At 47.0% G+C, this 13,205-nt stretch overlaps 1 protein-coding gene across 4 annotated transcripts in view; it reads left to right on the top strand.

The window, feature by feature from the left end:
- The window catches only part of RPAP1 (RNA polymerase II associated protein 1), a 32,622-nt gene that overhangs the window by 10,184 nt on the left and 9,233 nt on the right, over positions 1-13,205 (top strand). For all 4 annotated transcript variants that reach the window (XM_032956059.2, XM_076067648.1, XM_076067647.1 and 1 more), the window contains 10 exons: positions 1,887-2,005; positions 3,893-3,991; positions 5,723-5,824; positions 6,825-6,992; positions 7,490-7,699; positions 8,478-8,612; positions 9,542-9,778; positions 10,453-10,610; positions 11,014-11,211; positions 12,514-12,718. In XM_032956059.2, coding sequence (XP_032811950.2) covers positions 1,887-2,005; positions 3,893-3,991; positions 5,723-5,824; positions 6,825-6,992; positions 7,490-7,699; positions 8,478-8,612; positions 9,542-9,778; positions 10,453-10,610; positions 11,014-11,211; positions 12,514-12,718 — 1,631 coding nt within the window. The remainder of the gene's footprint in view (positions 1-1,886; positions 2,006-3,892; positions 3,992-5,722; positions 5,825-6,824; positions 6,993-7,489; positions 7,700-8,477; positions 8,613-9,541; positions 9,779-10,452; positions 10,611-11,013; positions 11,212-12,513; positions 12,719-13,205) is intronic.

Below are 13,205 nucleotides of genomic sequence, written 5' to 3'. Positions count from 1 at the left end.
GGCTCATGAGTGGTTGGCTGTTCTATTCGGCATAGGCTTCACTTCAAAGCACTATCGGAGACCCTAGCATGGCTTATTGTTGTCTGGTTCTTAAAGGAAGACTCGACCCAAACTGCAAATAGCCCAGAACATGCAGATACATACCTAGAATGCATTTAGCGATGCATTTATTCATTAGTTAAGATTTATTTTTGCAATCACCCTGCATGTAGCAAATTGTGCGTGAATTAATTTAAATTATTTTCAATTCATATGACCCCTGCAGCCAATTGAAGACCTACATTAAGGATACAGATTGGCATTTATTAATTGTGTCAATGCCACTGCTTCTCAAAACGACTGAAACCATGTAAAGGAAAGGGAAAACATTTGAGGGCCAAGTTATGGAAAGATATGGGTGAAGAAAAATAACAATGTAAAGCATCTGGTGCGGGATTTAATCATGGCTTTGAATCGTGACGATCCATTAAATCATGACGGAGAATTAATTGTTCAATGCCTCGTAGCTGGGACGTGTGTGCCAGGTTATCAGATGCATATTTGAAGATTCTATAATGACAAAAGGACATGACACAGTTACTTTCGGCAGTGCAGTCATAAATAGTTTTGGGTATTACTAAAAAATTCTGGGCGTGAATTGTAATGATTCTTTGAATTGATAGAGGATTGGTACACCATTACATTCCAATTCTGGAAGATGCAGGCCTTTGACTTTCTTGGTTGTGTCTCCCTTTATACCACATTGCGCGGACCTGGGGAGGAAGTCAAGGTGATATTTTGCTCAAATGACCATTGAGGCATGCTCATCTATGTTTTTAGATTAAAATATTCACCTGGAAAATACCTTGAGATTTACAAGTGGGTGTCGACTGGCATATAGCAAAACACACATTGACGGTATACACACATTTAAAATCGATTACTCGGTTTTAATTTACACCATAAATATCACACCCAGTCAAACACTTAAATACATACATGTTCACACCGCCAGTTCATAAAGTATGTACATGTGCTGTTTATAGCTCTGTGCCAGCGGTAGTTCAGAGCTATAAACGTTAGTACGTGGAAATTCCACGTGCTAATGGCGGTGCGCGGGTGGGGCAATCTCTTTAAGCCGACCGTTGTCGACTTCCCCACAACATGGTACTCATTTTATCGACACCGGAAGGTTGTGATGGACTGAGTTAAATCCCAAACCCGGATTGAACTGGTGACCTTGCAATTGCGAGCCACTTGCCGTACCGCCGGGCTGAGGCTGGTAGACAGAGGAAGGCGGTGTTTGTGAAGTACTCTGCGGGCTGCCTGCCTGAGTAGCCGGCCTGCTGCTGCTGCTTCTGCTGGGCGATCGTAGGCTATGGTGCCCCAAGCGGTGGAGAAAGGGAACAGATGGCGGGGCAGCCTGCCCGCATTTCCAAGACCACTTTGCCTTTTGCACGGCTCATTGCGCTCGAAGGCGCTCGCCGTATTTTTTGCAACGTCCGCTTGTCCTTGGGCTGTTTAAATATATAACTGCGGCCACAGTGCTGATGCGGTCACTTTTTCCTTTGGAGCCAACCATTCATAGCACACGAGCGTGGCGATTATGAAAGTAATTTATTACATTTATAATATATGTATATTTTTGTTATCGCTGTTAAACAAATAGCGTAATACTTGGCTCACGTTCAATGCCCACATAAGTGGAACTGCCTCGCGTGATTTACTGGGCCTATTGTTGGCGTTAATTCGGCATGGGTTGTCATTTAAATCATCATGGATTTTTTTGTAATTGCAGCATGGTTTCAGAGGCTTATATAAAACTCTATAACTCATTGTAACGTGGCCTGACCTCGTGGTGATGGGGAGCTCAATAACATTTATGCTTCCCACTGCTCTCCTTTCAGATGGACTGCCCATCAAGCCCCAGAAGGAGTGGATGCACATGGACAAGGTGGAGTCTGAAAAGATGGAGTGGATGCGTGAACTTCCCAAGCCCTCTCCGAAGCGACGCAAGACCAAACAGGTTTGCGGGACGTTTGTGGTGCAATGTAATCGCCTGGTAGGAAAGTGCTCCCCCTAATGTCGAGCAGAGCAGGCCTTGGATGTAGCCCTGATGTCCACTTCCATGGGCCATTCTCAAACACAAAGGGTCGCGCTGCTCTGCGGGAGTTTCGAATGGGTATTCTGTCTCGTGGCGTGACGCGGATAGTGCATTCCCTAGCAGCAATTATCAACCCACGTTTTTCAGGAATAGACAGATGGCAATGACGTTACGTTTCAAGCCCTGCAATAAGGTGACGTCTCACGGTGCATGACGTCATTGTGAGGGGAGGTGTGCGGTGCTTTTTGTCTCCTGATTTTTGGCACGTACCCTGTGAACGATATGGCCGGTCTTCTCTCCAGCGAGTCCCTCAGAGCAACACAACTGTATGCGCACGTTTTGTTCATATTAATCATCTTTACAGGGAATATTGTGACCCTGCATTGCAGAGAGACAGACTGAAATATTGCATTTATGCTTCCAACCTCGCTTGGAGAGCAACATTATTAATTGATCCACAAAGGCATTTTCACACGTGATCACCTGGGGCCACTGGGACACACTTTTTTTTCCAATATGAAAAAATGTGGTGCAGTTTTGTGGCCAGAAAAGAGTAAAAAATTGCCAGAAGCGTTGATTGTTCTTTAAAAAAAGCAGCGATCTGTTAATAATCCTGCAATTTTTAGGATTTTTTTTCTGTTTGTATGAAAGAGGCTAAAATGAGATGTGTTGGCATGTGCGGCTCACGGGAATTGTCTTGCAGTGCTCTCCTTATGACATGAGTGCGATAAAACAAATCCTGTTTACTTGAGAGGAATGACACAAAGTCAAAGAAAATAATTGTCACTCCCCACACACATTAAGCCCAAATCTCGGGAGCGAATGAGGCCGCTCCGAATTTAGAAACGTTTTTTGCAGTCGTGCATGAAATAGCTGCTCGGATAATATCCTCCAGCATTGTTAGTGTATGAAGTATGGAATGATGAATAAGTCGGTAATACATTGCAACTTAAAATAAAGCGTTTGTTGATGAGACGGTGGTAGAATGCACGATTTATTGATAGAGAAATTGTGAAGTATTAAACGAATGGCGGTTTAATACGCTGGACAAAGTTACATTTAATCTCTCACCATTTGCAGAGCCCAACATGTGAAAATTACTCCTATTCGTTTACTAATTTTTTTTATTTAAGAATGCACGTAAACATGTTTATGCATTTTTGAAACATGCACAAGCAAACATGTTATCTATTTTTTTATGCAGCAGTCATGCTACATGTGCGTTGCATGTGGATACATTGTAGATCTGTGAAACCTCCGTATCGGCTGTGTGAACAGAATGGAAATGAAGCGGCTAAGTGAGCTAAGCACTGCGTTGTTCGGAGCCTGCGCGCTTGTGCCAGCACCAGAATATTAAATAAAACGGGGGGACCCAGTTGGGAGCGGACGTGACCGCGAAGAGCTCTGCACTGCTGCCCCCTTGTGCATTATTTAATGCGCCAATAACTCGCCAGGATGTGGCTACTTGGCGTGATCCCTTTCTAGCTGGGATTGCACATTGCCTTCTTTAAGTACCAGACAATACTGGTTGGCTAGTGGCCGAATCTGTGGCATTAATTTGTTGTTGCCTGCTGCACTTAATGGATTCTATGCGTTAATTTCCTTAAATCAACAGGGAAGATTGTGGTTCAAGCACTCCTCTATATGCTGAATCGGGGTATTTTTTTTAAGTCGCTGTCATCGGTTGTGTAGACTGGATCCTCAATATGGGTCGAGGAATTAAATAGCGAAGTTCACTAGGAACAGCAGCCGTGGTAGTAGCGATAGAAGAGTGATGAGGAGGTGACTGACCATCTGTCTGTTTTGTAGGAGATGCAGGCTCGCTTTGACTTCCATGGCCAGCTGGTTCCCCCGGACTCGGACGTGCCCTCATACCTCGGCCTGCATCATCATGGCGCCGAGCCCGAGGTACCGGCCCCGTCCCCTGACTATTCGGTCTGTAATCTTGATTGTGAACTACGCTCATCACTTGTCCATCAATCAAGAAGCAGGTTTCGGCAATATGGCCAACATTTCATAATCAACTTAACACGTAGGTGTGTTATCAACACGCAAATCGACGTTACGATTTCTAATTTATTTTTGGATTAAGCCACATAATTACCTGACCAAATTTGTGTTGTTAAGAACCCCCGCTACCCGACGCAACCAAATGAATTACTTGTCACGTGGTGTACAAGCATGAAATTCGCCAGTTATTATTGTGCCAGCTCACCGGTATGTTGAATGACAATTCTCAAAGCAAAATTCACAAATTTGTTCTGATCATTATGTGACCTAACCCAATAATCAATTCTTAAACATTCTATTGTCAAAGTTGTTGCTTTCATCTCATTTTTAAATGTTACTGGGTGAAATAATCAGCTCTGGCTGTCCTTTGCACAGACAAATCCTTGTTAGACGAAAGTTGAATTTCCGCCACAGGCTCAAGGCTGCCAGTGGAGATGAGTGTTTCCGTGTGCTCGTTTGGGAAGAGAAACGTTTGACCTTGAGCAAATGAAAGGGACTTAAGTTCAAGGAAATTGTCCACTATATTATAGAAACCCAACATGTTCATCAATCATACTGTGGCCCTAAAAGGATAAAAACATAATAGGTAATGTTTTGGGTGATGGCCCTTCCTCATGACAGAGAGAAGGGCTGTTACAATGCAATGGGACACAAATTAGCATGGAGCATGCAGCAAGGTGCGGCGCGGAGACTGTAACACCAAGGCACAAACACAGGCAGAGACTGTAACACCAAGGCACAAACACAGGCAGAGACACCACAGAGACACAAACTTAAGTCAAGACACAAAGGTAGACACACCAGCAGAGAACACAAAGACAGATTTCATACCTCCCCGAAGAGGTGGTTGAAACTTGAATTTGGAGCTTTCGTGACTGCAGGAATTATTCTTTGCATCTCAGCCCCGCCTTCTCTGTCTATTTAAAACCTTGACACAGAGATTACTGTGTGCTTGCCTCTCTCCATGTGTCTCTGTGCTAACTCTCTCTGCTTGGATGTCTATATATGTGTATGCGGTCTGTATATTTAAATTTCACACTTAACTTGCAATTTAGCAATATTTGAAATAGCGTAATCAACCAGCCCATGCGTTAATTGTGTTTTGACCGACCGTCTGTGTTGCATTATATTGTTTCCAAATTTTGCTAAACCTTGTCTAATTTAGTGTGCTCCCCCCATCTATCTCTCTCTGTATCCTCTGTTGTATCTGTGTCTGTATATATATCTGCGGTTATGTGTCTCCTCTCTCTCGTAAATTTAGCTCTTCTGTACCTGATGATGATTGCTTGTGTTGCAATCGAAACGTCGTGCGCTATTATGTAATTTTATTATTTCTTATTTCTCCGTGACTTTACAAAAAAAAACAAAGAATAATCCTCAAGGCTCTACGCTTGAAAGCAACGCACAGTTTTCAAAATTCCAGAGCCAATGAAGACAGCCTCTGTACTCTTTGGATCTTTCAGTAAAGTCACGTAGATAGAAAAATCAAAATCACGCAGCCTCTTTACTCAAGCAGCAACATTCTGGTGTTTATAGATTCCACCCCAGTCCCTGTGTTATCCGCTCTGTGGTGTTATTGCCAAGCGTTACTCTATGTTTGGCCGTGTCTGTGGCTTTTGTTCGTGGCAGCGAGCCGGCTACTCCCTGGAGGAGCTCTTCCACCTGTGCCGGAGTCAGGTGATCCAGCAGCGCACGCTGGCGCTTCAGCTCCTCGCCCGCATCCTCATGCGGGTGAGCCCACTCCCGGCGGCCCTCGCCTCCTGCATGGGCGCGGCGTGTTGAGGGCGTCTGGGCCGAGCTTCCGTGCTCTGCCTTTGCCATTGTGCAAGAACAATTTCGCTCGTCGATAGAAAGCGAGACACACTGACGTTTTTGTCGTCATATCCACTGTGTTCTCCGGACTGTGAGACGGACTTTTTTCCATGTATTTTTGTGGGTGCGTCTTATAATCTGTTGGTTGTTTTGTGTGTGTGTGTGAGACCAGGTTTGTACAACTTTATTTTACGTTTGGCACAAGTTTGGGGGCACTTGGTACTCTCCGGGGTGTTTTATAATCCGGAGAATTTGATAGATGACAGCATTGTAATTGGGGTTGCAAAGAGTGCAGTAGTAACAACATGAGCCGCACCCGCCCCCCCACCCACGAGTCCCCTTCACGTGCACGTGCCCCCTATCTTTATGGCTTTTTCAGGTGCTATTGTATCTATTCGCTTTATAAATCCAAATCGTATTGAATGAGAAATACTTCATACAGAGGTCCAAGGTTTAAATCCAGGAGGCCGTCCTAGCTAATGCTGCGGTTATACATGCCGTGAAAAATCTGTGTCATCTGCTTCATAGTAGACGTTAAGGCTCCTGTGATGTCATTTTAGGAAGGGTGGGCCATTGTGCCTGCGTTTTCCAAATTTTAACAATTACTCGCAAATTCCTGAATTGGGATTACACAGCATTTGTTGGGTTCGAATGCAAAAACGTGTCAGGGCACTTCTAAAATTGATTCTTGAGACAAGTGGAATAATAATAATAATACGACATTAAAACGTAACTGACACGTTGGAAGGCATGATGCAAACCCAAGTTAAAGATCCCACGGTGGCTGCGACCAGAAGTCCCAAGCGTGCTTGATCTCTATGCTTTCTCGCTATTGGGCATGCGTTTCTCACCCTGGCCGATGTCATCTTCTTTTGGCGCTGATTGCGCTGATTGCGCTGATTGCGGGTTGGCGATGCAGGCCAGGCAGGGCGAGTTTGCGGGGGAGCTGCGTGTGAGCCTGCTGCGCACGCTGATGGACGCCGGCCTCGTGTTCCTGCTGCGCTACGCCCTGGACGACTCGGCCGAGGGGGTGATCGCTGCCGCGGTGCTTTCCCTGCAGGCGCTGCTCTCATGCCCAGCGGAGGAGGTCTGCTCCTCTCCAGTGACCATTGGATGCTTTACAGACCCCTGGGTGCAGCCCTGCAATTGCTTGCTCACGCCACTGCTGGAAATAGAGAAAGCTCCAGAGAGCTCCCAAGGTCACTGGTTCCCAACCTCTGGACCTGCAGATCACTGAAAACCCTTAACACATTTTTGCGAACCACCATGAGCTAAAGCGTACTGTGTTTGGTGAAAACCATCATAACTGCAACAGTTTTGCGGACCACTTCCCACAATCTTGCGGACACCTGTTACTGAGAGTAACGATCGTCGCATGACAATCAACCGGTCCACAAAGAAGCATGCTTAATATGATGGTATCTTGGTATGGTCATATGTCACCAGGCTGTACCCAGGATCTCAGCAGAGCTAAGCACTGTGACCTGTGGGCCACCCCTCTGCATCCTAATCGCATACATTTTTAAATGACCAAAATGTCAGACAAAACTTGTGACAAGTGTGCAACCTCACTGCCTCCCATAGGAGGCGCTGGATCAGGTTTTCAGCTGGTATCAGGGCTCTTCGTCATTTCCCCTTGCTCCGACGGAAGAGGAGGAAGATGCTGATGGCGACGAAGATGAAGATAGTGATGGTGAAGCAAAATCCGCAGAAGAAGGTGAAGAGAGTGTAAAGAGAAAAGCCAAGGATGAGAAGAAGCCAGATCCCCTTGTGGCCAGGCATGACATCATTAAGGTAACGATTGGCTTGTGTGTTGTTTACACGTGTTGTGTGTGCATGCCTGAGACGAGAATTACCAATTCACAATTGGGTTAGCATTCTTAAACAGTTATTGTTTAACACATATTGCAATGTGGTGTAGTTTACCTGGACCATAACAAACACTCATGGCATTATTTGGTTTTTAATTGGAGCCAAGGTAGAGACTTGGAAGGAAAAATTGAAAAGTGTTCTCGGGGAGAGCACAAATGGTGACCCTTAGGTTTACAACGCTAAAATCATGAAATATGAATTGGCAAAGATCCCAATGTATCATTCTGACAAAGAGTCTTCAGACTCGAGCTTTCCTGGATAAATGAATGACATCATGGCATTCTGGCGACATAGGGCCTGATTAGTTTGTCAGAGGAGGCAGAATCCAGACAAAGTTGGCAAGCCGCTGGTGTATTTGTTAATGTAGCTGTTACTTTGCCAAAAGGTTGCCGAGAAGCTGCCACTGTCAATCCAGTCGCAAAATGCATAGTTGTACTGCACTTAAAGACCCAAAGAATATGTACTGCACTTCTATGTCCTCACATCTAAGACTGGCTGCCTTCATAAACCCACCCTGACCAGCCTGAAGAAGCACGGTCAAAATCGGCATGGCGTGGGGTGTCCCACACCCAGCCGTAGCTTGGCCAGGCCTGTACATGCACACAACACGTGAAGAGCTGCCATAAGTTGGTGCGATTGAATCTTTCCGCTCTGCGTCGGGCGTGGCAGCATGCACACCGCGGTTTCTCCTGTGCGGCAGGGCCTGCTCAAGACCGGGATGCTGCGGCGCCTGCGCTACATCGTGGAGGTGGTGCGGCCGGTGCCGGCCGTCGTGCTAGCGGTGCTGCACATCCTCACGCGCATCGCACGCCATTCCGCGCACGCTGCAAGCCAGGTGGGCCCCGTAGCGATTCGAGATGGCGGTCTGATAACCCACTTTGTTAGCCTTCGTTTATTTTGGGTGGCAGACTGGCGGCCCAGTGGTAACACTCTTTGTCTCGCAGCAAAAAAGGATCTGGGTTCGATTTCCAACTCGGGTAACCTTTCTGCGTGGAATTTGTATATTCTCCCACTCTTCTGCGTGGATTTTCTCCCATAGCCAAAACACACATATACAGTGTGGCTGCTATTGGGAGTGTGTTTCCCAGGTCCAGAAAATATTATCGCCTCCCCGCTTCGGATTTTTGAGTTTCTACTCTACATCGACAGCTCTATTTATTCTACTTATTATGTTTGGTGCAGATGAATTATGCCTCATCACACTAAGTCATGCTTACTCTCAAATTCAGCATGGTTTCTTGTTCAATTGAGTCTGAGCCAGTGCTCACCTGTTGACAGCCCTGACACATTAACACATAGAGAGTAACACATTGCATTTCAGGAGATGGTTGTTTTCCTGGTTGGGTATTATTGTATTATTATGCTCGTTTACCCAGGAAGGCCTCACTAAGTGTCAAGACCTTTTTTACAGAAGGGTCCTGCCAAGTTTTCACAGGAGGGGACAGTGTTGCTATGTGTAATCCCAATTGACTAATTTGCAGGTAATGTTTTGGCATTGGATATTTGGTAAATATCACTTACAGTTACATGTTCTATTAACCATGAGAGGTAACCGGGGAACCTGGAGGAAACCCATGCAGGACAGGGGGAGAATGTACAAACTCCACACAGAAAGGAACCCCAGACAGTAATTGAAACCAGACACTTTTTCCTGTGAGGCACACGAGTGTTGCCACTGTGCCACCCTGCCGCCCAGCGGTCCGTTTTGGGCGATGGTCGTTTGCTTGCTTGAAGGGCGCGGCGGTGTCTTGTTTCTGCCGACAGATCGTGGAGTGCCCCCGCCTAGTGGAGTCGCTCGTGTCGGAGTTCCTGCCCACGGCCTGGCAGCCCACGGGGGGCCCGGTGGGGGTCGTGGGGGGGTCCTTGGATGAGGGAGGGGGCGATGATGGGGGCAAGGCTGGGCGAGGCATCCCCACCAGCGTGTATGGGCTGCCGCTTGCTGCTGCCATGAAGCTGGCCCGCGTGCTCTGCCAGGCCGGCCGTAACATGTCGGCCATCATGGTGGGTGCCTAGGCGCGTGTCGACGGATCAATTATCCGTCGATTAATATCGACATGTATTGTACGTATTTGAAGCCAATCTTTACTAATTGTGCAGCTGTGTTCGAATGTCATCTTTAGGTTAACAAATGAACGAGATGCAAAATAATTGCAATAAAAAACAAAAATGAGGCAGGGATAAATTAAATCGCAACCTCGAATAGTGAGAACAGATTGAATCGCTGGGGGGTTCTCAGCGGTGATCCTGCTGTGTGTGTAGTCATACCTGCCGGCGGGATTGGGCTTTTACCATGTTTTAAGTGCCTGTGTTAATGTGGTATGGGGCTGGGCAGCAACAATAAGCTTCCCTAAGTAGGGTTGAGCCTGGCTAATATGATGGAATGTTGTGGGTAGCAGAAAGTAGTGTTATACAATCCACTTTGTTCATGTGCTTCCATGCTCCCCGCCTTCGCCAACCTACACTGACCAATCTGGTGAAGTATGTTTAAATAAACTCCCACGGCTCGCACGGCATGTGGGAGCCCTCATCCAACAGTGGATTATCAAAAGGGCTGTCCAAGTACGAGCACTACCGATATGATCAAAACCCAAGTCACACAAAGCGTGAGTGCGATGTCATGAATTATTGTGCAGTGTCGTTTGCAGTGCTAACACGTTGTGCCTCCCACTTCGCAGGTCAACAAGTTTGACCTGCGATCGCGTGTTACGCGCTTTGTGGCCGAAAAACCCCAGGACCTGCTCCTTGACCTCCACGAGGCTCAGCTGCTCTCGGTGGAGGCACTGCGCTTGTGGGCTGTGGCGGCCAGCTATGGACAGATGTGCAGCCTCTACAGGTGTATGTTGTCTTCTAACGTGTTGGATTCATCCAGGAAAGCCTCACGAGTCTAAAGATGACATTTTTTTCTGGTGGGTTAAACATTAAGGGGTGGGTGAATGGAGTAGTGGTTTGAGCCCTACGCGATTAACCCGGTGACCTGTGTTTGAATCCTGGCCAATGGCTTATATCAGTGGTGAGCGATATCTGAACCTTTTCTGGGCCCCTAGCTTAATTAACCCGCTTTGGTGGATTACAACCAGGCACACTTGTGCCTCACAGCAAGAAGGGCCTGGGTTAGAATGAACGACCATGGTGCCTTTCTGTGTCGAGTCTTTTATTTCTTCCCCTGTTCTGCATGGGTTTTCTCCAGATCTTCTGGTTTCCTTCGTCCCCACTAACTCTGTTGCTGTCTCCCCCAGGGAGCTGTACCCCGTGCTTGTGCAGCAGGTGCAGGCCCTGCCGGGCGACGCGGCTCAGCCCCACGGGCCCCACGGGCCCCACGGGCCCCACGAGAGGGCCCTTCCGTTGCAGCGCGCCGAAGCCCTGGTGTCCCTCCTCACAGCCGTGACGCACTCAGCCAGCCTGGGCCTGCACAGGCTCGCACGGACAGCAGACAGGCAAGCCTCCGGCACTCACCTTCGACGTCACTTCAATTGAAACTCTTTTTCACATGTCCTTGTCTGTTTACATACTCGTACGGTAAGCACCATAATTCCATTGTTTTTCTCTACTTGATTGCACTTGGAAAGGTTTTTTTTAAGTGATTCGTCCGAGCCAACTTTCATGAAAGGAAATATAATTTTTTGAAATGTTCTTTTATGTTTGTGCACTATTTTCACGTTTTCATGGTTGTTATTTTCTCTCTGATTTCTATTTACATCATTCTTGTACTTTACTTTATGTTATTGATTTTGTTATTTTGTGACCCATGTCACTTATGCAAATGAGATTGTCCTTATTGGTCTCTCGAGTTCTCATCTGACTAAATGAAATAAACTTGAACTTTCTGTAAATTATAAATAACTCATCAGGCAGAAAAGTGCGTACAGGGAGTAAACAAATCAGGGCACACGGTGATTTATTGACCGAAAATCGGTGTGAATGTGACCTACTTGTCAAATAAAAAATTCCACTCAAATTGACATGTTTTTCACTTCACCGCATCACCCCAACTGTGAAGCTACTGCAGAAGATATTCACATGTGAAGCACAGCACCTTGGTGATAGCCTAGCGCTATTAGAATGGCACAAATACCAAATGTACTAATGATTTGATATTATGCCTTACATGTAACGTGGCATCGGATCGCCATAATCCATGAGTAATGCACATGTCCTCATACTCGGAAGAGGCAAGATTGTGGCCATATTAACACAAGGCCCCATCACACCATGGCTGACCTATTCAGTTCATTTCACCTTTTCCGTATATTGGAGAACTCTCACTACAAACATGAAACTTTTATTGCACTTTTTGGAACACTAAGAGTCTGACATTCCATTCATCATTCTGGAGTTATTTTTGTCTGTGGTGTCAGAGTTGATTTGCAGCCTACCAATCTCTATGGGGTTCATAAAAATTATTTTGAGTAGGTGTTGTGACCTGCAGGTGTGGTGATTGAGCACAGTGTGCATGAGGCAAAACAGTCAGCCTGGTGGGCAACCTGCATCCCCTTGGGCCGCATCCAGCCCATGGAGCCCCTCGTGGTGGCCTGGTCTAAGTGTGTCTCGGGCGATCCGTGAGGTCATGATTAGTGCACATGAACATTGGCAAGCTTGTGGCCCACTGAGGTAAACGAGGGCCGCTCATGTGGCCCACTAACGTGTCTAGGTTGCCCATCACTGGTAGACCCAGTCCTCAATTGTAGTAGAGTGAGAAGGGGGCAACTGGCTAACTGAACGGTGCCGTTGCGGTGCAGCACGGAGGAGAAGGCCGGCGAGGAGGTGCCGGCGCCACTCGTGAGCTGGGAGCAGGTGGCGGGGCTGGCGCCTATCACCGAGGGCTGCCTGCGACGCTGCCTCCAGGAGGCGGCGTCGTGCTCGGCCGCCGGTGAGGGCGCGCGCACGCTCGCCTCCGCGCTGCTCCTCCACCTCTCTGCCCACCACACCGGCAAGGCACAGCAGGTGATTGTTTTGGAGTTGGCCAAGCATCCAAATTTAGGACCACGTAGCCCGGGAAATTGTTGGCACCGCCTCTCGCTGCTTGCCCTCTAATCTGGTTTCCCACGCCACTGTATCATTCTCTTTCTGTCCCCAAGAGTGACAGAACACGGTGCTCATTACAAAATTTAATTATCTAATGGCACCAGCCCAACTGCGTTACGTGGTCACACCAGCCCAACTACGTTACGCAGTCGCATACCGCTTTAGCAGCACACTATAGCAATCGGAACGGTTAAAGAACCACACCTGTAAAATCACACGTGCCCAATTACCATCATCACCAGCCATTATCAATCCACTGCTGAATGAAGACCTCCCCAAGCCTTTGCCATCTCTCAGTTCTGTAATGGAAGGGTTTTGAGGGTGTGATACATTGCAAAAATGTAATGACATATATACAACCATTTAAAAAACTATAACATATGTATGTAGTCTACTTTCATGCCAT

The sequence above is a fragment of the Petromyzon marinus genome, chromosome 17, assembly GCF_048934315.1.
Source record: "Petromyzon marinus isolate PM22_M1 ecotype Great Lakes invasive population chromosome 17, UKy_Petmar_22M1.pri1.0, whole genome shotgun sequence".
Classification (NCBI taxonomy): Eukaryota; Metazoa; Chordata; class Hyperoartia; order Petromyzontiformes; family Petromyzontidae; genus Petromyzon; species Petromyzon marinus.
The sequence above is the reverse complement of the archived record's forward strand: the minus strand, read 5'-3'. Positions and strand labels throughout refer to the sequence as shown.